Here is a 26,513-nt window from a genome sequence, read left to right as displayed (position 1 = left end):
AAGAGCACATATTATATAATCCAAATACACTATTTTATTTTGTAAGCAAAAAAAAAATACACTATTTTATTTATAATTAATTAATTTTGAATTGAAATCCCATTTAAAACTAATCAGATGTGCTTGGGCTGAGATGAGCAGCTTGCACTCTCAAAGATATTGTAATTATTGTTGCTGCAAAGTTCGTTTTTTCAGAAAAAGAATATATAATTTTTATATAATAAAAATTCCATGTCGCAGTTTTTAAAGGTTTTTAAAATAAATTTAAATGCCTTTTCAAAAAATAATTAATTATTTAAGATGCTAGTGCGTTTTTTAAAATTTTATTAAGTCCATATTCCGTAAAGGAGTAGCTTTTATTTTTTTATTTGTTTTTAAATATTTTTCATCACAAACTGTGATGCAGCACAGTGCAGGGAATGAGGTGGAAAGATTCGGTAGAAGATTGGATGGTCTATGTCTCTGTGCTTAATTAAATCAACTTTCTAAAAGCATTAGCTCTGTTTGTTTGGTAGAGTTTTTTAAAAATAAAATGAAAGAATAAAAAATGTTATCTTCTCACAAGTCTTAGTACTTTTGTTTAGTAAATAAATCACATAGCTCACATAGACATGGTCTGGCAGTGGAATCTTGGAAGAAGGGCGAGCTATATGGTATTATTTACCGTCCATTAGACTTTAAAAAGTTTTCTAGTGTGACATGACTTTATATAAACTATTGATTAAACCAGCACTAAAACCTCTACTCTTAAAACTAAACCTATTTGAGATTTTTTTTTTTTTTTTTTGGGGAAATAATCTATTTGAGAAAGTTATATTCCTCCTTAGGAAAAAAAAATAAGAAAAAAAAACATCCATTGCAAGTGTGCTTATAGTTTACAACTTTACCGTACATTTTCTTTTTGAATTTTTCTTAATGTGGATTAATAATATTCAGATTACCTCTTATTATGACGTACCAACGCAAATCCAATTCAGAATAATCATAAACAGAATTCTTCATATATAATCATCCATACAAATAATTTTTTCTAATTTCCAATTTCATTGAAACATGATTTATCATTTATAGAAATACAATCATGATTTTTAACATCAATCCAAGTGGATCCTACTTGTTGAAAATAGCAATTTGTTTTTAGACACAACCACTTACATGCATAACAGCAGCCTGAAAAATCAAAAGCGAAAAGTAAAATTAGCTAGACCTGTTTAAGAAAAGAAACAATCTTATTGACTAAATCCACAGCCTTCTCCGATTTGGGTTTAGACATATGAAAACAATGATCTTCTCCAATGGTCTCCACAACCTCCAAAGTCCCACCCCATCCACTTTTCTTCAATTCATCACCATAACTCCTCCCAGCCCCTGCCAAAGCATCTTTCTCAGCCAAAAGCACCAAAACGTTTTCACACCCAAGCCTCGCCAGATCCTCTGTGGCCGGTTTCATTCTAGGATCCTCCAACCCTTTGTTTTCCGGACACATATACATCCACATGTAATCATCAACCGTTCCTCCAAAATACGGATGGAGCAGAATCGCCCCGACCACTCCCACACTCCTCAACCCGACCGACCCGACCCGAGACAGCAATGTATGCGTTATATTCCCTCCGGCGCTATCCCCGCCCACAAAAACCCGTTTGAGATCCGCATGCTGGTTTATCCATGGGTCCGCTCCGTTTCCATCCACGTGGGTCGCTACCCATTTGAGCACCGCCCATGAGTCCTCGTAGCAAGCGGGTATGGGTCGTGTCGGGAAGAGTCCGTATTCGACTGAAACGGCCATGACATCAGCGCCGGCGACGAGGGTGCTGACGAAGTTGTGGTACGCGGTGGAGAATGCGGACTGCATGCAGAAACCGCCGCCGTGGATGTACAAGAGCAGGGGAAGCTTTCCGTCCGGTTCGGCGGATTTGGGGAGGAAGATTCGGGCTGAGACTGGCGGGTCGGACGAAATGACGACATCTTTGGATCGGATCCCAGTAGTCAGGTCTTCGGATGGTGGGGTTCTCTCGAAGGTTGGATGGTATAAGACTACACGACCGTCTTTGTGGACTTGGAAGAAGCGGAATCGGTGGGCAATTTCGGTATCGGCCATTGAAAGGAGCTTGGTTTAAGATCAGGAATGGAGAAAGGGAGTGTTAGAGACAGGGTTTATATGAGTTTTGTCAAAGAAAAGAAAGTGGATTGGTTTTATTAAAAAACAAAGAGAAAAAAAAGTTGTATACGTTTATTTGAAAAGTATTATTTTTTTTTTCTCTGAATTTTAATTCAGAGAAATTTTTTTTATATTTTAATTCAGAGAATATTAGTTTATTTTTGTTTTTGGGTAGGGATCTGGTAATATAATGACTTTTATTACTTGACTACTGTTTTACGAAAGAAGAAAAGATTGGTTATAAGGTGGAATTTTTTGGGAAGAGAAAAAGCAGTTCTGTGGAGTTTACTTTAGATTTCTTTAGAATTTTTAGTATTTCATTTTCGTGGTAATAGGATTTTAGTATTTCATTATATTGATAATAAATAAATAAAAATTAAAAAAAAATATAGATAATAAATAAAATTAGGAAAACTACAATTTTACTTTGACTACTCTGCCCCAACAATATATTATCCAAATAAATGAAGTATCCACCTCGCCTTCTCCAGTCTCATTCCATCTAAAAAGGAAGAAGCAACATAGAGATGTTGAAGAGAATAGAGTTGGAGCATCTTTTAATGGCGCTGTAACAGCATAAGTTTAAAAATATATAAAGAGCATTTTTTTTTCTAAAAAACTCCAATATATTAGACAAACTTTGATTGCAGATTTCTCTTCGTCATATTTTATTTTGTTATCTCTAATGAATTATTTTGATTTCCACTCAATTATTATTCTTTTTCTCTTCTTCTTTTTTTTTTTTTTTTTTTCACAGGGAACTATAAAACGACCATGGACCATGATGAAACCAGATTCACTGGACACAATGGAGCGTTATTGGTTTCCACCATTTCGGTGTGTACACCGTTCGGGAGCTGTTGATATAGTTCAGCAGACCATTTAATAATGACGGTGGTTCAATTAATTTCAAATACAGCCTAACAGCTACTAGCAGACATTAGAATATAATCCACCAAACAATCAAACACCCCACCGCTTAAACTAATATAAAATTAATTTGTTGTTCATGATAGTACAATAAACCATCCATATATAATCCGACATTTAATTGATATTTTATAAGGTTCACATCTATATATATATATATATATATATATATCTCAAGGTCATTTTAATCCGTATAGCGATGGATAATAAATTGTACAATTTGTTCTTCCATTTTTATAATCGATGTATTAAGAACGTTTTTAAAAAAATTGTTCTCTGTTAGTTTAACGTTTTTTTAAAATTATTCTCTGTTAGTTTAGTAAGTTTTGTTCTTGATGACTCGTGTAAAGAACTTATTATCTATCAAAACAATCTCTAGAGAAAATTTATTGAAAAATGAAAATGAATGCAAATTATATTTGTATCATATATATAGATTTAAACATCTCTAATTTAAAATCTTTTATGGTAAGTATTGTCTCAAAAAATAATTCTTTATAAGTGTTTTTATATATATATATATATATATATGGCCAATTTGTTTAAAAGTTTATGAGAAGAATTGTGTATCTATAGTTAGTCCAATAAATATTACAATATAAATGTACAATAATGGATGTGCTTGTCAACCTAGGCAAGGGTCTTGAACTTGTCTTCTTGTTTCTCTTCTAAAGGAATTAGAGTGGAAAGTGGGTTTGAAAAAGTCTCATACAACATAATAATACAAAAATAATTCATATGATAATTTACAAATTTAAATTAACTATATTATATTATATCATATTATAGATTTGTACATCAATAAAATCTAATAAAGCCTAATATATTAACAAATACTGTTCATATATGGAACACTGTACACAATTAACCCATTAAGGAAAATTATTTTTGTAATTGTATAATTATAACAATTTTAAAAATATTTAGTTTATTATTTAATCATATACTAAGTTATTTTTTTAATATAATTATTTTTATATATATGAAACAAACATATTCATTTTATAAGATTAAAAAGAAAATTTTATTTTATTATTTGAAAACTAAGCAAAATTTATATATGTATAAGTTGACAAGTTAACAAGATGATGGATGAATAATGTCACATAATAATTTAACAATGTGAAGTTTATCTATCTTTATATGATAAAGGCTTTACTCGAATGGATTACATTTTATGCAGAACATAATAAGATACAATACAATAAACCCGATACATTGTCGTATCTATTGGGAGGCTCTAATGTCCTTTGTTTGTTTGTTTGTTTCTTTTGTTTTTTATTTTTAATTTTATTCCAGTTGAAAAAATAATGTACTTGTTAAACTTTCAATAAAATGTTCAGTTTCAAAAATTTTATTTATTTATAATTCGTGTGATCAGATGAAGTGAGTAGATCAATTGGTAGAAAATCCACGAATACATCACATCTGTTTGTAAAAATTGTGAATTCAAATTTTAATATTTTCTAACTGAACATTAATGTGGATTCCACATGCTGAGCACTATATAAGAGAAGACAACAAAAATAGCCAAAAGGTGATTGACTAGGTTGCTTGTAAACTCCTCTATGATTATAAAGATACAAAATTACTAATGATCTATAGTGGCCGATGATATTCACCGAGGCTCATTTTATATTTACCCAAAAAAAAAAAAATAAGTTAAGGGCGAAAAACGTCCTTACAGTACCTCCATTCATATAGGATGCATCATCAAGGAAAAGTTCATAAAATAGAGACAAACATTGAATGCAGTAAGGAAAGTTCATAAAATAGAGACAAACATCGAATGCAGTATCTGTCTTTCCACAATAGGATTACTTGATCAAGGGTGGAATTTCTCGTTGATCAAACAATTTCCTTCTAGCCGGTTGCAAGCCTATGTTAATCTCTATTTTTGTTTTGGTTGAGCTGCATTAAATTCAGACTCTCACCTATAGGAAATCTTATGTCGCTCTTACCACTAACTAAGCTACCTAGACACCCGACTCTACCCGCTCCCAAACCATTTTCATTCTATCAAAAAAATCGTGATTCCACTCCACTTTTACACGATTTTGTTTTCTATATTTTCTATTAAATAAAACTTCTGAAAATATCTTCAACTAGATTCTCAACTACTACACTGCCACTGGTTCTACCTAATAATGTCCAAACGATGCTCAGTGGCTCATTAAAATTTTTGTACCAAAGCCAAACCCCATGCTTTAGATTTCAATCAAATTAATCGCCGCTTGTTGACGTGAAGTAATTAATCTTCTTGCATGAGGTACGATCCAACGGTAACAGGTATGCCACGACACAATCTTTTTGTTCACGCCTTTCTAAAAATGAATACTTTTCTTTCCTAGGAAGAAAAAGAAACTAACCAGTTGGAAAAGTAGACACTCAGATGAGAAACAAGCAAACCCTTCTTCTACTTCCATAAAACTCAAAGAAACTCCAGCTCAATATAATGAAATTATTTTTGAATACGAGAAAATAAAGGGGAAAATTAACAAAATGTGGATAATTATAACATAAAATTTCGAACAGGCATGTCATATAGCCTCTATCTAGACCTGTTTGAGGAAAGAAACCGTCTTCTTCATGAGGTCGACGGCCTTTTCACAAGCTGGATTAAGCAAATGGAATACATGGTCTTCGTCTTCACTCTCCACAATCTCCACCTTCCCAACCCAACCGCTCTTCCTCAAGGCTTCGTAATAGCTCCAACCCCGATCCTTCAACCAGTCCTTCTTCGCCACGAATATCAGCACGCTTTCGCAACCCAGCTTCGCCAGCCCATTCGGATCCGCTCCCGCCGGGTTCAATCTTGGGTCGGTCGCTCCACTGCTTGTCGGGAATATCACATCCAGCAACTTATTCGGCTCGCCGTTGTGGAAATACGGGTGGAACAAAATCATCCCGAGTACCCTCGACCCGTTTCTAACCCCTTCCGACCCGACTCGAACGAGAACGGTGTTGGCGATATTAGCTCCGGCGCTATCCCCGGCCACGAAAATCCGTTGGAAATCGGCGTGGTGTTTAAGCCACTCTTCGGGCCCATCACCGTCTTCAGAATGGGCTATGGCCCAATTGAGAGCTTCCCAGGCGTCATCGTAAGCGGCCGGGAGAAGATGCTCCGGCGGCCTACGGTAGTGTAGGGACAAAGCAACGACGTTTGCTTCGGCGGCGAGAGCAGCTACGTGGTTGTGGTAGTTTGGGGAGAAAGGGGTCTCGATGCAAAATGCGCCGCCGTGGATGAAGAGGAGAAAAGGGAGTTTCCCGGCGGAGTGGTCGGCGGTGATTTTTGGGAGGAAAAGGCGGGCGGAGAGTCCGGTACCGGGATTAATGACGACGTCTTTGGATCGGACTCCGGTATCCGGATGGGTGGTGGGAGGGAGGATTTGGGTGCCGGCGAACCGATCGATGCGACCGTCTTTGTAGATTCGGAAGAGGGTGTGGAAGTCAATGGCTACTTCATCTGTGGCTGTGGTTGTTGCATCGGCCATGATGGACTACAATGAAGAACTTTGTTGTGGACAATAAGACGAGGATTGTTTGTTTAAATAATTGAGAGTGAAAAAACAGTTGGTGAGTGATAAATTATAAAAATAAACAGATACTAAAATAGTTTTTAAATTCGTGTATAAATTTCGTCGTCGTTTACTGGTGAGTGGATTTTAATATTTTGATAAGAAAATAAAAAGAGTAATTTACTTTTTCGTAGACTTTTCTTTTCACCTCTTCTGCTGCTCAAGACTTTCAGCTCACAGCTCACCGAAGCAGACAAAGTGAGGCCCACTCGAGAGATAATTGGCTTTACTTTATTATTGACAATATTCAAAATTTCTATGGTAAGGGAATTTCTTTTTTTTTTTTATTTATACCACCAATCAACCATTTTATGAAGTTGCAATGTCAATTTTTAAAATTCTGGTTTATATTTTTGTGTAATTATCTTGTTTGAAGCAAAAAAAAGAAAAAAGAAAAAAGAAAAAAGAAATATTTGAGTAAATGGTATTTTGCAATTGTTTTTCAAAACATTGGATCAGAATTATGTGTGTGTGTGTTAGTTGAAAAAGCTGAGAGATGCACAACGTGTTAGCGAGGTTGTGTATTTTTCAACAGAAAAAAAATAATAATAATAAACGTGTATCACTGAGGTTACGCCAGCTACTTTCGTTGGCGACCACAAATAAGTCTGCTACTGTCATTTTTAATCTTTGCATGTCTCATCTCTTGTCTCATGTGTCGTTTCCTTTATTTATTGTCAATATCAATCGTTTAATTGTTGAAATGTTATGCCTTCAAAAAACAAAACAAAAAATAAAAAATTGTTGCAATGCTATTGTTGTTCAATGAAAAATATTGTATAAAAATAATTAATAATAAAAAGTTTTAACAGGAATAAAAATAGGATATGTGTAATAAAAATATTAAGTTAATATATATATTAGATTATGATAAAATTATATATTAGATAATAGATTACCATATAGTTCAAATTAGTAAGTAATACAATATTGAAAGATAAGAGTTTTAACAATAATATTACAAGTAATATTTAATCTATCAATATATCTATTAAAAATATATATTAACATTTAATTAATTTATATTTTAATAACTTATTTTTTTAATTTTTTTTATCTATTTATATGATAAATTAGATGATATCTATAACATCACATATTCGTATTATAAATTTTAATTTACCGTCTGCAAGACACATCTCCCTCTCCTTGTACATGGCATCATCTTTTTATTTTGTTACTAGATAATTAATTTCAATTTTGTGATTTGAAATAGATTTTTTATAACATGCTAAATAATCGAAAATTGGAATTTATTTGTACAAAGGCCGAAAGTGACATTTATTCAAAAATAAATAACGTCACTACTTTGGAGATCTTGCGTGGTGGCTGGGCTGTACACATGGCATTCAATTTTTGGCAACTTCTACATCATTACTAAACGGAAAGGAGGGATGTTTAGGGCTTGTTTGAGGCCTTGGCCTCCTCTCTTTTTTCAGAAAAAAGATAAAAGGCAAGTGAGAGAAACTATACAATAGCCTTATAACTGTGTCAAGTAGTTAGTATATCTCCCACAATAAGTACACCATACGAAACCATTAACTTATCAAAAGTTAAAAGGTAAGATTCCTTAATATTTTCAATAAACAACAATTTTAATGTCATAAACATCATCTAAGAGTAACATCTTACCCGGTTACACCAACATAGATATCATCCAACATACACATTTTGTCCATTTAACCAATGGATACTATATATCCGGAGACATTTCAGCAACAAAAACTTTTTTTTTTTTTTCTTACCTAATCATTCGAGTCAAATGTCTTACCCCAATAAACATACATAAAAAATACTACTAGATATATAGTTAATAAATATTATGCATGTATCTTATTAAAGAAAGCAAAATCAAATTACGTTTTAATTAAATATCGAAAACTCCTCATACTTTCTCAAAGCTGACTTTTCTTTTTGCCTTGGAGTTTGGAGGGTCAAAACTAACTAACTTGTGGTGCACACATGCAGAGAAGAAACACGCAATGAATTAACATAAAATATATGTAACGTAGGATTTCAACCAAAATATATCTTTTTATTTTTTATTTTTTTCAAGAAAATATAGAGAGATCATCAAGGCCAAAAGCTTAACTTAGCTAGCACTGTTTGAGGAAAGAAACAGTCTTCTCCACAAGAGTCACAGCGTTGTGGCAACCAGGATTCATCAAATGGAACACATGCTTCTCACCTTCATTCTCCACAATCTCCACCTTCCCAACCCACCCGCTCTTCTTCAGCGCCTCATAATAACTCCGACCTCGCTCCTTCAACCGGTCCTTCTCCGCAACAAATATCAACACGTTGCCGCATCCTAGCCTCCCCAGCAGTTTCGGATCCACTCCCGGGTTCAACCTCGGATCTTTCGACGTCCCACTGCTCGTCGGAAAGATGATCTCTAACAACTTATCCCTCTCTTCGTTGCCGAAAAACGGGTGAATCAAAACCATCCCAACAATTCTCAACCCTTTTGTCTCCCCTTCTGTTACTCCCGCTCGTACGACCACGTTGTGAGCTATGGTAGCACCGGCACTGTCCCCCGCGAAGAAAACGCGTCGGAAATCGGCGTGGCGGTTGAGCCACTCTTCGGGGCCGTCACCATCGGAGTGTCCAACGGCCCACTGGAAGGCTTCCCAAGCGTCCTCGAAGGCGGTGGGGAGCGGATGCTCCGGTGCTCTCCTGTAGTGCAGAGACAAAGCGACGACGTTTGCTCCGGCGGTGAGGGAAGCGACGTGGTTGTGGTAGATGGGAGAGAAAGGGGATCCGATGCAGAATGCGCCGCCGTGGATGTAAATGAGGAAAGGAAGTTTTGCGGTGGAGGAGTCGGCGGTGGTGTCGGGGAGGAAAAGACGAGCGGACAGTCCGGTTTTGGGAGATATGACGACGTCTTTGGATCTGACGTCGCCGTTTTTGGGATCGGGTGAGGGGGGGAGGATGTCGGTGCCGGCGAAGCGTTGCACTCGGCCGTCTTTGTAGATTCGGAAGAGGGAGTAGAAGTCTATGGCTACGTCGTCGTCCATTAATTATTTGTGATTTATTTTTCTTTTTTTGGTGGATATGGAAGATAGTAATCTAAATTGTGATGGACAGGCATGGAGGAGTTCAATGGGACTATTTATAGCTATAGAGAGTGGTAGTTGGGCAAGCTGCAAGTGTGAGAATTAAATATTTAAGATTTTAGCGGTGGTTTTGAAGCATTTTTGGTCAAAAAACACAAAAAAAAATTTGCTTACAGTTGTTTTTCGTTTTAAAAAATAAAGGTCAAAAACTTGTTTGCAAAGAGTATATTTTCAGCAATTTTTTATTTATCCCAAAATTTTATTTGTTGTTATTGTTTAGTATGAAAAAAGCAGAGAATCGAATAACATAAATTATTTATATTTCATGCAAATGTTAGAGTCATGTCATGTCAGAGTGGTTTTTCATATAACCGGCTTTTTACTAACCAATTTTATACCCCAAAAAAAAAAAAAAAAGGCTTTCTAAAAAATTAATATACCAAAAGTCTAAATTTTAAAAAACAAGTATCGAACTGTTTTTTTTTTTTTTTTTTTTGTTCTTTTAAAAACTAGAAAATAAAAAAATCTTACAATAACGATTTATAAATAAATGCACTCCATTTTACAGGATGATGGAGTATTCCAATATGCGATAACGTAACAAAAATAAAAGAAAAAAATTGCTCAAATTTTATGTGGCGACTCTCTGTCCATCATTAGCTGGGGGAGATGTCTTTAACATCAATTTCTAAGGTTAACCTTGATGAATGTTTATGATAATCGTGAATTTAGAAAGTAGCAATGTCCTCTCAAAACAATGACGAAAAATATAAGTTCCCTAAAAAAAAATCACTATCATAAGACTGTAAAAGTTCGCTAAAAAATCACTATAATAAGACTGTAAAACTGTAAAAAATATGTAGGCATGAAAAAAGAAAATTGTACAGAATGCTCGTGCTTATTCTGGTAATTGGAACTTGTTTAAAAAACGAGTTTTAAAGAACAACAATTGTATTCGTACGCTTAATCCAATTGTAAAACCATTATGAATACACTAATAAATTTGATATTTAAATTTTGATTTGAATGAAATTTCTCTTTACCTAATTATAATGAATTTAATATTGATAAGAACAAAAATTAATTTCTAAAACAGATAACTTGATGTCTTATAAAACCAAAAAGAAACAGAGAGAGTTCTTTTTGGCACATGATTAAATTATTAATTTTTCTTCGGTAAATTAGGACATGATTAAATAAATTATTTTATTTCTAATTCTGTATTGCTTTTTGCATGGTCAAAGCAATTGTGTGTAAATTCATGCTAAAAATGTGAGCTTTAGTGTAAATTTCTTTAAGGATATACATCCATATTTCACGTAACGCTTTGACTTGGAAAGGAACTAAGCTTAAGAAAACGACAGCAACAACATAAAATAACACTCCGGCATTGGCACGTCTCATTTTTCTCTGACCTCATGTTTATTTATTTATTTTTACTCAAAGTGTATTTAATTATTATTATTATTTTATTTCAAAATAAATAACTAAATAATTGTGTGTCTCGAAAATGCCGAAACAGTTGCAAACGGGGCAGAGTATTATGAGGCACACAAAAAAAAATGTTAATTAGTCATCATGAACTATAAAATAAAACAAATAAATTTCTGCGCCTGTACGGACTTTATTTATTTATTTATTTATTTTGGTAAATATAGGTTCCTATTGAGCACAAAAAGCCTCCCCAAGAAGGATTACAGTGAAGAGGCAGCAAGGTCAGACCTATAGGCTGACCGAAGATAAGTCATACAAAACTAAAGAAAGTTCAAAATTAAAAGAGAAAAGATCTATTAACTAACATAGACTTCTTGGCCGAAACATCAGCAAAAGCATCGGAGGATCTGGCGTTCCACTCCAAAGGCCATGTACGTCTGCTAACAAAAGAGCAAGCCCAGTCTAACGCCTCGATCTCTGCCTCCAAAGGTGAAGAAGATGAAGCAATGAGGGAGTGAGCTAAAATCAAATTTCCTTCTTCCATCACGAATAACCAAGGCCAAGGCTGTCTTATTTATCTTTTAAAGCAGCATCAGAGTTTACTTTGATCCAACCCTGAGGAGGCCGTCTCCAGACTTCCTTAGAAACTTGAACGGGAACATGGCATAGGTCATCTTGCTCAAGGTCAGCGAATTCCACGACTGATTGCTCCAATTTAGCAGCAACCTCCATAATAGTCAGTTTTCCGGCTTGCAAGCATTCATACCACAAGCAAGCAAGAAACAAAGACACAAACTCCCTTCCATTGATCCCCACCAACCCATGGGATTGAAGGGTTCACACAACACTCCCATACATCCCAACCTTGAAACTCCACTTAGTGGTGAAAGCGATCTGCTTGACAGCGTGGCAATCTTTAAAAGGAAGTGAAATTGTTCCATCTTTGGCACCACGTATTGCACAGCTCCGGTCAAGTCCTCCTAGTCTGCTAGCCAGAAGCTCTTTGGTGGGCAGAGTGTTGGCCATGGCCCTCCACAAAAACACCTTCAGTCTTTCTTGAAGCTTCAGCTTCCATAGCTTGCCCCAGAGCTTATTCTCCAAGGGTCTTTCGGTATCAATCCACTTTAAAGAATAACAATTGCTCACAGATGAGTTCCCATTGACATTTCTTATCCAACATAGCTCATCTTGAGTAGCATGCTCCGGCAGTGGAAGTCTCAGAATGGCATTAGCAGAGTCCTCAGTACATATTTCTCCAATACGATCCGCATTCCACTCATTGGGGTCCAATAACTTAAGGTGCACAACTTTGCGCCATTCAGTGACATCAATGCCCTCTCTGGGGAAAGGAAGGAAATGGGGCATCCCTGGAACCCATGGATCTTCCCAGGTATATATAGATAAACCATTCCCAATTCTAAAACAAGCTCCTCTTACCAGAGATGTTTTCACCTTAACAATGCGCTTCCAAACAAAAGATGACCCTTTTCTTGCTGTACATTGAAAGCAAGACTTCCTTCGCACGTATTTTGCCCCAAGAGTTCTAGTCCACAAGCAGTCCTGGCCTCGAGGCAAGCTTCCAGGGAAGCTTTGCCAAAAGATTCATATTAATGTCCTTGAATAACCTGAATCCTAATCCTCCCAAGGCTTTAGGCTTGCAAATGTCCTTCCGCGCTTTTAGAGCCAAGTAATCCTTTGATTCTGGTTTTGATCCCCACCAAAATTTTCGGACGAGGCTATCGTGCTCCTTACAAACCTCTGAAGGCACTTCGAAGGTCGTCATGGTATATGTAGGTGTCGCTTGCACCATAGGCTTTATCAGGGTAGCCTTCTGTGCTTTGGACAGAACTTTGTTACTCCATCCTTCCATTCTTCTTTGCACTTTTTCTTTAAACTTATTAAAATCCCTTGATTTATTCTTGCGGAAAACAAGGGAATTTCCCAGATAGTACATTCATTTCCTTAAATCCCAAAGTATCCTTAATGGCCTTCCCTTTCAGCAGCGTTAGTGTTTTTAGAGAAGAGAATATTTGACTTGTCTAAATTCACTTCTTGACCCGCCCAGCTGAAGTATTTCTCAAGACATCTACTAACTGTTGTTGGCTCTTTTTTGTTGGCTCTACACATCACAATAAGGTCGTCTGCATATATTAAGTGAGAGACAAATGGAGCATTTGGAGAGACTTTGATGCCATGTAGAGTCCCTTTGTCCTCCTCTTCCGTGAATAATTTAGATTAAACCTCTGAGCAAATAATAAAAAAGAAGGGCGAGAGAGAAAGATCCTGAAAGTTCCCCAATCAGAAGATGTAAGTACTCAACTGTGCTAACACAACCCATAACAAGCCTTCTAAAATCCTCTTAAAACCCCCAAATTACAAGAACTTTGCTGAGAAACCTCCATTCCAAGCAGTCATAAACTTTCTTTAGATCAATTTTCAACATCATCAGCCCCTGTTTCCCTTTATGCCGTTTAATCTTGTGAACCACCTCCTGAGCAACCACCGTGTGACCCTGCCAACGGATTCACTTAATATATATGATCAGCTCCAGTATTTCCGAAATACATATATTTTCATACTCACGAACACATATCGGATCACATATATGTTATATAGGATCGATTTCATTGTATTTCGAAAGTTTTTTTTGCTATCTAACAAGGTCATACCTCTATTAATTCTATTAATTAAAAGAAATTTAGAATGGTTAACCTTGCATGCCTGTTGGTTGTTGAATACATTAACTTCGGATAACATTATTGGACTCATTAAAAAAAAAAATAAAAATAAAAAAATATTAATACTCGATGAAATAGTGACCTATTATATTGGCCTTTGGAGATCAGAATGATGATCGACGAGATTTTTATACTTTATGTTGAACAATGATCTTCTATTCTTCCTCGAACACACAAATCATATTCTATCACTTCAACCATAAAAAGGTATTTGGTATACATTTATCCAAAACAAAAAACAAAAATAAAGGTTATTTGTTATACGTTATGTGTTTATTAGAGACTTGCAACTTGAAACGGGATCTAGCTACCACCATCATTTTGGCATGTCAGGTTGGTGTTGTTTGTTCTTTTATGAAGTGGGGGATGAATAAAAAAGTTTAAACAGGTTTTTGATCATTTACTTTCTAAATGGTCTATAAAAATCTGTAACGAATTTATATAGAACTTCTTCTTGATGTTTAATGGTGAACAGTATCTTTCTTGAAAAGTTGGGCCTAAAACTGATGTGTATACATATATATATATATATATATATATTAATTTTCCATAGAAAACACCAGATTACATGTAAAATTTAAAGAATATTTATGCTGCATTATATGCAATTAAGCAATAATTGGATAACATAGGTTATTCAACATTGTCCAATAAAATATTTTCTTATGTACATATATATACATATAATATTTTCACATCTGAATTTTCTGGATTGAAAGTGTTTGGATAAGCAATTTCTCGACGTTGAGAGATAGTTATTTAGATTTTGTTAAAAACCGAATATTTGGATGCAAAAACTACTGTATGCAAAATATAACTGGAAGCTTATTCATCGTTTTATCCATTTGAATAATTAATATTTTAAACTACCCTACTCACCGTCTCCTTCACCTTCTCCAGGAATAAGTGACCTAGCCATGGCCACCATGTATTCGGCCTCGTTTGACACATGAGTTTAAATTTTAAAATTTTATATAGAAGTAGGTCCAACTTTACAAAGGAAGAAATTGGTTATTAGTGAAGGTTTGGGAAAGCAGTGGCACCGGGGCCAAAAGTCTAAAACAAGTATGGAGAAAGAACCGTGGAAGCTCCAATACACGTCAAGAATGAGAAACCCCCCAATTGGGCTCCCAATCTCGTCCCCCACCTTAGTAATCATAATTTCTAGAAGATTTTGTATTTATTTATTTTGTATGTTGGTCTTGGAGTCTAAAATTTGTGATGAAGTTTGGTAATTTGTGATATTTTTGGTCACTAGAAAATTCTCCACAGCTGCCTAAAATGGAGTTTGGTGTTGTCTTTTATTGGATTTCCGCTGCATGCCGATGGGAGGACCTTCAGTATACCGAAAGCTACCGGTTGAAAAGTTTTATTATTTTATTTTATTTCATTATTATTATTATTATTTTTTTTTTGGTAATACCATTGAAAAGTTTTTATATATGTACTCTTTCTTATATATAAGAATTAACGATGGATGATTGTTGTATATCTGGATGAAACTTTCAGTAATATCGAAGATGACCATGGATAATTTTGTTGTTTAATTAACAACAATAGTGGGACTTCACTAGCAAAAATGGAATATATATTAAAAGAAAAAAATGAATGTCTTTTTAAGCTTATATACATTTTGTCTATTTGAACTTTAAAAAAATGTCATATTACCATCTAAATTATTGTTTTTTTTAATCATTTCAATGCATTTTTTCAATTTTTCGTATGAATCTAATAAAATTAAACCAGAAATATTTGTTACAAATGAAATAAAACAGAATAAATTTGTTTTTCAATAAAATTATATGATATAATTTTATAAAATTCATCTATCTAAATGGCATAATTAAGTTAAAATAATATAAAAAAATAATAATTCAAATAATAATATGGTACTTCTTAAAATTTATATGGTAAAATATATGAGATGCAATAGATTAGAAAGCAACTTTAGTTTGGCTTTTCCACGGCAACTTTGGTTTGGTTTTTCGTATTTGTGTGTTCGTGTAAAGCCATTTATTTGGTTTTTTGTATTTGTGTATTCGTGTAAAGATGTTTAGAAAAAGTTGATTTTTATTTGGTTTAAAATATAATAAAATATGTAAATAATTTTTTTTTATTTGAAAGTTACAATAGATATTAAAGATTAGAACAAAAAAGATATCAAACGAGGAGGCAAAATTCATTAACCTCGGTCTTACGAAGATATTGGGCCAAATTTCCTTTTATTTTTTTTTTGGGTAAACTCTGTTTCATTATTTGAATCAGATATGGGTAATGGGCTATAAAACCCCATTTTTCCTCCAAATAGTTGGCGGCATATCAGATTAAAGCCCACAAATGATCTACTCCACTTGGATTACCACGAGTGGGCTGTGCAAGGAGTTTCACACCATAACTAATTAGAGGAGTTGAGACAGATTTTTAAATTTTGGCTAAATTGGGAACGCGAGAGTTCAGTACCAGATTTCAAACTCAGGATCTGAAACTGTAATGCGGTAAAATTGCTCTTGCAAAAAAAATCCAATGATTTTTGAATCATGTATATATATATATATATATATTTAAAAATATTTATTACGTGATAAAAAAAATGATTAATATCATTTTAAAATAATTAATTTGATGTAATATTATGATTTTTTATTTCATTTATGCTACGTGTGAAAATATTTGTTGAAAGCCTACGAAAAAATGGGTAGTTTTGATTTTATCTCCTGCTACGGATCTTGTTAAAATAAAAAATGCAGCAAACATCAGTGTCAAAAATATTTTTATTGAATAATATATGATATAAAAAATGCCACTATTTAAATTTATAAAATGATAAATATACAGTTGATTTTAAAATTATTTTTTAATAATATATATTATTTATAGCTATTAATTATTTATATATTTTTTTAAAATTTTATAATGTCTAATAGAACTAGAAATTCACATTGATAAGGGCATTTTCAATAGAGATATGGATTATAAACTAGAGATGACACATTAACTATATAAATAGTATTTTAAAAAATTTTGCTCCCAAATGTCAAGCTGGCTTAAATATTATAAAGGTAAATGTTTATTCTAGAAACTATCTTTATTTTTCATAAAAGTCAAAATTTCCTAACAAAGTTTTTGTTTTTTTAAAAGAAAAAATTAGATAGAGTATGTAATTAATTAATAGTCAATAATAATCACCATTAGTTTTGCACATCATATTTGGAAAATAATTTTTTATTTGACTTACATTTATGTAGGTCTAGTAGTCTATCGTATTGAATTGTATTTCTATTGCATCATATCTTGAGTTTTTTTGTTAAACTACACGAACCTAAAACTATTTATTAAATTTTCATATAACTTATCATCTAACTTGTTAATCCGTCAAATATATACATCAAACTTTAATTAGATACCAAAATGATAAAGTGAATTTTTTTTTTTTAAGAAAAAAAATCAAATGAACATATTTGTTTATAAGCTAAACATCTTAAAAAAAAAAATCCATGTACTAAAATTCCACGTTTATTAATAATTGAAAATTTAAAATATCACTGATTAAACCAATATTAAACATCATCATAGTTAAGTAATCTACATTGTCAATTTAAAATAATCTACAATACAACTATTAGAAATATTAAATTTAGAACAATACCTTACTATCTAAATTTTCATATAAACTTAGGTTTAGAGTAAATTTATTATATAATGTAAACTTACAAAAATATCCCATCATAACAAGTCTAATGAGTCTAATATGTTCAATGGGTTCTGCCCATTATCACTCATTTTCTTGGCTAATTTTATTGAATAATACTCATACAAAACCAATTCATTATCAGAGATCCAATCTCGTAAATTATTGTACAAATTCGTGTTGCATTAATGGATTTTGTTGTATTTTGTCAGGACTACATTTATGGCATATATACATTAACATTGTCAATTTTTCTTTCATATATACATTAATCTTCATTATCATTGGAGATACTTTAATGATTTAACCACATTAGCTTTATATTCATTCTAAACATTACTATTAAAAAACAATTCCTTTAAGATACCATTTACATTTCTTATATGTTATGTTTGTTTTCACAATTTATATTTCCATTAGAATGTTTTTTTTTTTGTGAGCAATATTTGTTTAAATCCTTGTACCAAATCAGGGATGGCGATTTTTTATCCTTATTTTCAATCTCAATTCTTGTTCACAATAAATCCTATCTCATTATGAAATATAGTTATTTTATTTACGTTACATAATTATTTATTTATTTTTACTTGTCAACGATACAACTAAGCGGAATATTTTTACAAGTCAAGTTTGAATTTTGAATCTAAATATGTATTTTTAATATTTTTTAATTTTATTTATTAATATTTTAAATGAGATATTATTGTATTAATGATAAACTAGGATTAAAGATAGAAAAATTACAACAAAAGATCTGGATCCCCAAATCACCAACCAACCAATTCTATTTTCTAATACCCAATGTTCATATAATATTTGAATGTACCTTTTAGCATTCTAAGAAACTCAAACATCCCTCTTTTAGCCAAAAAAACAAAAAAAAAAATTCAGTATATGCTCTTGTCCCTGTATTCTCTTTCATACAATTTATTCCCTTTTCAGCTAAAAATTTGATTTTAGAAAGACTTTTGCATGTGACTGAAACAGGTGCCATGCTTCATAGAAGAATATAATAAATAAATATAAAGGGACTGGATTGGATTTGGAAACCCCATGCCTTAAAGTTGGTGCTGTCCAGCTCTATCTTGGTCAGCCATTTGAGCTCTACCAGCAATTTAACAAAAAAGAAAAAAGACAAAAAGAAAATGAGGCTGTGTTTGTTTAGTTTAAGATTTACAGTCGTTTTCCGGATAGTATAAAATTCTTTGCACTTATGCAAAGTAGAAGAAATCATTTTCTGAAAATTTTCGTTTTGTTTTTATTGAAATTTCAGAAGACGATGCTTGATAGTTCATGAAAATTACAGTTCGATGGAAAAATGGATATTGAGGAGGGTATACAGACATCGGATCCTGCCATATTGGGTTAGGCCCACGTTGATTTCGTTTTCTCTCTTATCATCTATTTTGTTTCCACGTAATTAGTTTAATTAATTAAATTGATTAGTTAATTGGGTTCTTTAATTGATCTTATTATTATCATTATTATTTTTTATGGGTGAAAGGTTGCTTTAATTAGTGGGTCGTTGGGCTTGTCTGGGAAAAAAGGTCAAGCTAATTGACCACACAATAGAATTATTAAAATATTAAAGAGTCATTAAAAGGAACAAATAATGTCAATAAAATATTTTTTTTTTAACCAACAAATAGATTTTAAAAGCAAAAAAATAAAAAAAGGAAATAAAAAAGATTTAATTTAAATTTTAAATAATTATTATTAATTTTTAATTGATAGGCTGATTTTTATGGTCGGGAGGGAGACTACTACCAAAACAGGGAAATTGTCAAACGCGTTGCCGTAAATTAATGCTATTGCTGGGTTGAATTGAACCGACTGACACGACGTCGTTTGCCAACTCATTCTTCGCTTTTCGCTTTTCCCTCGTTTGGTATTCGTGAACTTATTTATTTCTAAGCCATCCTGAGCTCTGGCCTCTGGATTACAAAATCTCTCTCAAAATCTCCAACTTTTATTTATTTATTTATATTTTTTAATTTAAAAAAAAAAAAAAAAAGGGAAAGAAATCCAAAACAAAGCAAAGAAGGACTGAAGCAAAGCGTGCAACGGTCGAAGCATATAATCATTTTGTTCTTCTTTCACGAGAAAAAAGGCGCAATCTCATCGAACAAATACTTTTTCTCTCTATCTATCTATATCTCTACCTCTCTGTATCTGGGTTCTTCTTTTTTATTTTTTTATTTTTTATCAATTTATTTAATTAATTTATCTTTTTTTGTTTGAATGTGTGGGTTATAATGAGAGGTAAAGCTTAAGGAAAGTGAAAAAAATAAAAAAAATAAAAAAAGGGGAAGAGAGAAAAGAAAAATTTCAGAGCTGCCAAATGCCTTTTCATTTGATTACTTTCTGAGCTTCCAAACAATGGCGGACGATCCTTGTTCCTTCACCAAGGTCTGGGAATTCTTGCTTTTCCTAGCCTTTTATACTCCCTATTTATTTGTGGTTTCCATTTGTCTTTGTAATTTTTTGGTTTTTGTATCCCTCTTTATTTCTTTCTCTCTCTCTCTCTCTTTCTCTCTGTTTTTCTCCTGCAATGGGTTTGTGTTGTAAATGGGTTTTTTTAGTTTCTATTGAATTTTCATACAAGATTCTCTCACTCATTTCTTTTATTATTATTATTTTTTTTTTTTTGGGTTGCAAGTGGAATGTCCGATCTGATTCTTTATTAGTCAAATATTATTTTTCCAGTTTTTTAGGGGAAAATTTTGTCAATGTATTCAAGTTGAAGCAAACCTAGTGTTTTTTTTTTTTTTTTTTCCTCTTCTGCTTCTTCTTTGTGCGGAATCAATGTGTATTAATAATACCCATATCGTCTATTCTTGTGATTAAAACTTTCTTCAGACATTTGTGTTGCTCAATTTGATTGCTCATCTGCTTTGGTACTGTTTCTAGACAAATCAGTTGGTGCCCATTTGTCTGTGTGTCTGTATATGTGGTAATTCATTCCCTTTTTAACAATTTTTTTTAATTATTTTTAATTTTTATGTATAGCAGGAACTTTTTCTTTTAAAGGCTCCCAAGAAATCTCCTCTGGTGTTGAGGATGATCGTCTTGGTGTTTGTAATGGTCTGTGGAGTATATATATGCACGATTTGTCTGAAGCAAATTAGTACGCGAACCAATACTGGACTGTTTACTGTCCAGACGATTGAAAAGCCATGTCCTGAACCAAATGTTGAACAGTCAGAAGCTCCTTATTTGCATTACCCTAATCCCACATCTTATAGCAGGTATAATACTATTTGTGTTAGTTTAAAGCTTGACGCCATTTGAAATGCAATGATTTGTTTTTTTTTTTTTTTTTTTTTCCTCCTTTTATTATAATAGGGCTGAATGTGCATGCAATCCTGTTCGATATTTCGCCATTTTGTCGATGCAGAGGTCTGGAAGTGGGTGGTTCGAGACATTATTAAATAATCATACTAACATTAGTTCGAATGGGGAGATTTTCTCTGTCAAAGTAAGGAGAAGTAATATGTCAACTATTGGGGAGACTTTGGATAGAATTTACAATCTAGACTGGCTTAGTAGTGCCTCAAAGAATGAGTGCACAGCTGCAGTTGGCTTAAAGTGGATGCTTAATCAGGTTAGTTATGGTCTGTCAATCGTAATTTATTTCAATATCTGCAATTTAATCATCCACTCTTTTGGTTGGTTGAGTGATTTAGGCATTTATTTCAGTACATATTCTTCACGTCAATGGATGTACATATCTGATTCGACAGTTTTCTTTTTCACCCCTTGTGACTATTTTGGATATCTGGTTGAAATGCTTGTTCATCTTTTTCTGTACTGATGTTGTAGCACTTTTGGGGATCTTGGTTTCATGTTTTATTTTATATATCTAATCATGGGGTGAATATAGTGTACCAGTTTCTATTCCCAGGGGGAAGATAGTGTACCAGTGTCTGGGCTCATTTTCATGTTCATTGTTCCTGATGAAACCTCTCATTTAGTTATAATGAAAACATAGTAACTTTCCCATGCAAATTTGAAGTGGTATCAATTTTTGTTATTGATGGCTAGCAATTCACAATTACATAACGACGTCAAAGTGTCTAACTGCAAAAGGATGAGTACTGTTCTTGCAAGTCTTCCATGCTATTTGAAAGAAAAAATAATTTGCTGCTATTCAGTTGGCTCTTTCTTTTATGATTTCTAACTGACCACTGATGGGCACCTTTGAAAAGTTTAAAATTCTCTTATTGATAGCCAATCCTGTAATTGCATCGGTTTCATTGGGATTGTAGAGCAGTGTTAGGACCTTGCAAAAAAGAAGTACAATGGATTCAGAATAAGCAATGTCACTAAGAATTTAGACTTTATGAGCCTAAATACAACACAGTCCAGTTGCTGATGTGGCACTATTGCTTAAAAGAAATTGGCTGCATAGACATGTTAGTTTTTGAAGCTATGTAACTATTAAGGAAAATAAAAAATACTTGAGCAACAAAATATGGTAAATAATATGAGGTTGAAATCTGAAACAAACTAAAACGGGAAAGACAAAAGATAAATGGGATTTCAACTGTCATTACCTCAAAGAGCAGGTAAGATATCTAATAAAAAGTCTCTTAATAAAGTCAAAGAAATTAATAAATCGGACTCTGTGTTAGCTATTATGGGACCTGTTGGACTCTGCCATTTATTATTTCAAATGGTTAGAAGTTTCTTTGACAAGGGATAAATTTTTATGTTTTATTTGGTGCTTTGAACCTTTGTTGTGATTATTTTGGGAAACCTTATTCTGAAGTTCTGATCTGTTTGGCATATGTTTAAGATGGTGTACTATTAAATATTTATCTTTGGTGTAGCATTTTGTGGTGTATTTGGAAGTAATAGAAGTATTAGAATACTATAAGTCAAGGGTGCTAATTAAAAACTGGTTGGGGAGTGGCACGGCTACCTAGTATTATGGAGGAAACTCTTTTATGCTATGAACATAACAGCAATGATGTATTTTGGGCCTCTGGTTGTTGGTTTTCTAAGACACAAAGAAAGTCTTATATTTAGCCTGCTATCCTCTTGCATTTTTCAAAGGAAAAAATATCAACATAATTCGTTCTGGCAGAAATGTGTTACATAGTGCTTATCTTTTATTTTTTATTTTTTACTTCCAGGAACCGAAGTTAGCTTTAAACATAACTATGCTAGGGATGCTAGGAATCATACCTGTAAGTAGCATGGCCTAAGATTCCATTACAAGAGATAAGTCTAACAGCGTGTCCCTCAATATTAGAGAAGCATGTTTTTTTCAAGATATGATTGTCTGCAGCTATTCTTAGGGACCATTTTACCATAATTTATGAACTGATTAACAAAAAGTTTGGAATCTCTTTTAATTACCAGTCCAATCCACCTGATATAGTCAGAAAGAAATTCAGCACAAACTGGAAATTTTAGTTTTGATTAGTTCTTTCTGCAGTATTTCTATATTTCAGTCCATCCATGCATGAATTCTTGAGAGGGTGCACACGTTTATCTGTTTGTAAGATTGATAAGATTGATAAGATTTCGAAATTTTCTTCCATTATAAATTGAGAGTTAATTCTTCAATGAGTTTGAATTTCTTTTATGTGTGTTTCTGCATCATCTCTTCCAACTTATGGGCATCTGGCCAGATAGGCAGCTTTCTTATGCTCTCCAGTTTCTAATGTATCTTTTGCTCTGCTTTATGCGTGTTTCATTTATGGAACAGAAGAAGAGTATCTTATATTGCAACGATTTATGCAGGGTGTGATGCAGCATCATGAAGAAATTGTAGAATATTTCAAGCAACGGGGTGTCTCTGCTATCTTTCTCTTTCGGAGAAATCTTTTGCGCAGGATGATTTCAGTACTTGCAAATTCTTATGATAGAGATGCCAAGCCATTGAATGGGACTCACAAGTCTCATGTACATTCTCCAAAAGAGGTCTCTCTCTCTCTCTCTCTCTCTCTCTCTCTCTCTCTCTCTCTCTCTCTCTTATGTACACAAACTCAGCAACTTCCAATAGTTGAACGTCAGAGTGTAACTGATCATATGAAACTGTTTCAGGCGGAGATACTTGCAAAATACAAGCCTATCATCAATGCAACATTGCTGATAGCCAACCTGAGGCAAGTAGAAGAAACTACTACAAAAGCTTTGGAGTACTTTAAGAGCACCCGGCATATTCTCATTTACTACGAGGATGTACTTAAAAACCGCACCGTATGCAATCAATCTATATGAATTTATTCATGTTTTCTTTGACAATTTATACCATTTGAGATTATGACAAGTGAAGGTACATTCTATTATTGCATGTTTCAGAAACTGATAGATGTTCAAGATTTTCTAAAGGTTCCACGGAAAGATTTAAAGAGTCGCCAGGTGAAGATACATAAAGGTCCCCTGTCTAACCAGATTGAGAATTGGGGTGATATCCAAAAGACGCTCAAGGGAACACCATATGAAAGCTTCCTTCATGCAGATTATCGAAGAAGATAAAGCACTGGGGTGATGTATATTCTGTTCTTTTAACAAAGTTTTCTTTTTTGTTCTTAGCTGCAAGAGCCAACAGGGACAGGTTGCTTCCCTGTTCAAATTTTGGCCACGGCACTTCAATTTTTGACCTTTCCTTACTTGGTTTCTGCTAATTTTTTCCCTCACCACTCAGTATTCAATTGATTCTTTATTGTTTTTTTCTTTTCCTGATTCTTTCTTCTATCTTTCTAGACGAACATAACATGTTGTAATTGAGGTAATGAAAAGTGAAATCTGCAGTTTCACCTTGCATTTTTTTTTTTCTTTTTTTTTTGGGTTGGGGGGGGGGGGGGGGGTTCTCTATGCCAACTTTCTTCGTGTATACTTATTATTATTGTTGAAAGAACATAGAAATGCATTCATAGGTTGAAAGAATATAGAAATGCATACTTAGGGGCTAGTTTGAGATGCGAGACTACACCGGACTAGATTATAGTACATCATATTTTTGTTGGACTAATTTAAAATAGTCTAATCTAATCCGCTATGATCCAACATCCTAAATTAGCCCTTAAAAGATTATTAATAAGTCTTGGAAAAGAGATTCAGATCTTATGTGTCAGCATTGTAGTTGTTATTTCCCGAGGAGTAGTTGAAGTGAAACACTGAAAATTACGTTGATCATTAATGAAGCCCAAGCATATGCTGACTTCTACATCAATATGAAGATTTTCCATTAATTTCTTCTCTACCATTTAATATGTTTCATAGCCATTGTCTATGAGTTATTAGCCACCTGTACATAAACAAAATGAGTTGTACTTTGACAAGAAAATGACACACCGACAACAAAATTGATATTGAAAGACTTAAAAACACAAAATTGAGTTCAAAAAGCAGTTATGACTTGTAGCAATCTCCATTTCATTTCCTTTTTTTTTTTTTTTTCCTTCTTTTTTTTAAAAAATTTTTAATTTTTAATTTTTATTTCCTCATTTCATTAAAAAAAAAAAAAGGCAAAAAGAAAAGAAAATTAAAAACAAAAGAGAAAGAGGGTTAAAACTTGAAGTGCAATATTCAACTTCTAAACGATGTCGTTGACTGGTAAGATGCAACATGTGAGGTCTAGAAGGTCATATTTTGACCAAGTCAACGTGGAAAGGTCGGTCAAAGGTTTTCAATTTTAGGAAATAAGGACCATTCGTCCTATTGGAAAATACCAAGTAAATTGGGGACCCATTTATATATATGCATATACACATGCAATTTGTCTGAGATTTATTTCTTTATAAAATATTTTAGATGTTTCTGGAAATAAGGCAAAACCTTCGTAATATATGATTTTATCGTAGTTTATTTAAGTTTTTGTTTCTTTCTTTCGTTTTTTTTTTTTTTTTTCGTTAAAGAAAAAACATTGGACTGATAAATTACGAATAGGTATTATCAGGTGGTACTGCAGGTTGAAGCTCTGTAGTAAAAAGTTACGAGATCAATAAATTAACCATTTATTATTGGTAAAGTCAGCTGCAATAAATTTAACTAAATTGTTATATTATTTTTTACTATTTTCAAACCACTTTTGGTAAAGTTGGTTTTAATTTTTTTAATTTAATTATATATAATTTGTTTATTTTGAATATTTTAATTATTAGTTAGCAATAACTGGAGAAAGAAAAAAAACACACTAAATTAAACTTTTTTTTTATTTTCAATTTGTTGCTTATATATATATACACACATAAATGCATATTTTTTTCTTTTAAATTTAAATTATTTGAGATACTTAACAAACTTTGACAGTTAATAATTAATGTCAATAAGTATTTGAAATTAATAATTTATATATAATTGGGTAGAAAAAACCAAAAATCATAGATCAAAATTTTTTTGGATAAAACAAACAAAAAAAAAAAAAAAAACCAATATGTTATGGAACAATATTTGAACTTTTTCACACTCAAACCATTCAACACTTAAAAAAACGTTTATAGCTGAGTATGTGAATACTAATTATTTTTCTTTTGGTAAGAAAATGAATACTATTATCTTGTTCATACATGTGATATTATTATGTAAAATTAATTACTTACTCCGTTATGAAATTTGATTAAGATTCAATTTAGGACCACCTATTTTTTCAAAAAGTTTTTCTTCCATTTTTTTTTTATTATGTTACTATGTTAATATAATTCCATTGAACCGTTTTACATTTTGTGCAAAATCAATGCAGTTTGAATGAACTCAAATTTCATAGATGCTACATCTTTAATAAAAGATAGCTCAACATATAAATATCCATCCAAAAAAAAAAAAAAAAGAGAGAATTTTGTAATTAATTGGAAAATCTGTTTAAAGATATTTTCAAAAATATTAAAAAAAAAAAAATGCAGCATCGAACCATAAGCGACAGTTTGAAAGCATGGAAGAATGTGACAAGCCAATCAAGTTGGTGTCGGGGAGGCA

The 26,513-nt window shown here is 32.8% G+C and overlaps 4 protein-coding genes across 4 annotated transcripts; 1 reads left to right on the top strand and 3 right to left on the bottom strand.

The window, feature by feature from the left end:
• Window positions 1-1,003: 1,003 nt before the first annotated feature.
• On the bottom strand, window positions 1,004-2,289 carry LOC107411221 (probable carboxylesterase 12). Its single transcript, XM_016018767.4, has one exon. It carries the CDS (start codon window positions 2,099-2,101, stop codon window positions 1,202-1,204), a length of 900 nt encoding a protein of 299 aa, XP_015874253.3. The 5' UTR covers window positions 2,102-2,289; the 3' UTR covers window positions 1,004-1,201.
• Window positions 2,290-5,544: 3,255 nt separating this feature from the next.
• On the bottom strand, window positions 5,545-6,934 carry LOC107411210 (probable carboxylesterase 12). Its single transcript, XM_016018755.4, has one exon. It carries the CDS (start codon window positions 6,583-6,585, stop codon window positions 5,647-5,649), a length of 939 nt encoding a protein of 312 aa, XP_015874241.2. The 5' UTR covers window positions 6,586-6,934; the 3' UTR covers window positions 5,545-5,646.
• A 1,345-nt stretch (window positions 6,935-8,279) lies between these two features.
• On the bottom strand, window positions 8,280-10,001 carry LOC107411227 (probable carboxylesterase 12). The gene has a single exon (XM_016018773.4). The coding sequence runs from the start codon at window positions 9,684-9,686 to the stop codon at window positions 8,766-8,768; it is 921 nt and encodes a 306-aa protein (XP_015874259.3). The 5' UTR covers window positions 9,687-10,001; the 3' UTR covers window positions 8,280-8,765.
• Window positions 10,002-19,514: 9,513 nt separating this feature from the next.
• LOC107411223 (uncharacterized) lies at window positions 19,515-24,362 on the top strand. The gene is made up of 6 exons (XM_016018768.4): window positions 19,515-19,994; window positions 20,598-20,833; window positions 20,931-21,189; window positions 23,337-23,516; window positions 23,640-23,795; window positions 23,898-24,362. Exons 1-6 carry the CDS (start codon window positions 19,965-19,967, stop codon window positions 24,072-24,074), a joined length of 1,038 nt encoding a protein of 345 aa, XP_015874254.3. The 5' UTR covers window positions 19,515-19,964; the 3' UTR covers window positions 24,075-24,362.
• The last annotated feature ends 2,151 nt before the right edge of the window (window positions 24,363-26,513 follow it).

This window comes from Ziziphus jujuba, chromosome 9, assembly GCF_031755915.1.
Source record: "Ziziphus jujuba cultivar Dongzao chromosome 9, ASM3175591v1".
Taxonomy (NCBI): domain Eukaryota; kingdom Viridiplantae; phylum Streptophyta; class Magnoliopsida; order Rosales; family Rhamnaceae; genus Ziziphus; species Ziziphus jujuba.
The sequence above is the reverse complement of the archived record's forward strand: the minus strand, read 5'-3'. Positions and strand labels throughout refer to the sequence as shown.

What these genes read in the sequence shown, in the direction of transcription:
- LOC107411221 (XM_016018767.4), bottom strand. Translation starts at nt 2,101, where the DNA reads ATGGCCGATACCGAAATTGCCCACCGATTCCGCTTCTTCCAAGTCCAC.
- LOC107411210 (XM_016018755.4), bottom strand. Translation starts at nt 6,585, where the DNA reads ATGGCCGATGCAACAACCACAGCCACAGATGAAGTAGCCATTGACTTC.
- LOC107411227 (XM_016018773.4), bottom strand. Translation starts at nt 9,686, where the DNA reads ATGGACGACGACGTAGCCATAGACTTCTACTCCCTCTTCCGAATCTAC.
- LOC107411223 (XM_016018768.4), top strand. Translation starts at nt 19,965, where the DNA reads ATGGCGGACGATCCTTGTTCCTTCACCAAG. An exon ending in AATCCCACATCTTATAGCAG is followed by an intron (nt 20,834 to 20,930) that starts GTATAATACTAT and finishes TTATTATAATAG; the next exon opens with GGCTGAATGTGCATGCAATC. An exon ending in TAAAGTGGATGCTTAATCAG is followed by an intron (nt 21,190 to 23,336) that starts GTTAGTTATGGT and finishes CGATTTATGCAG; the next exon opens with GGTGTGATGCAGCATCATGA.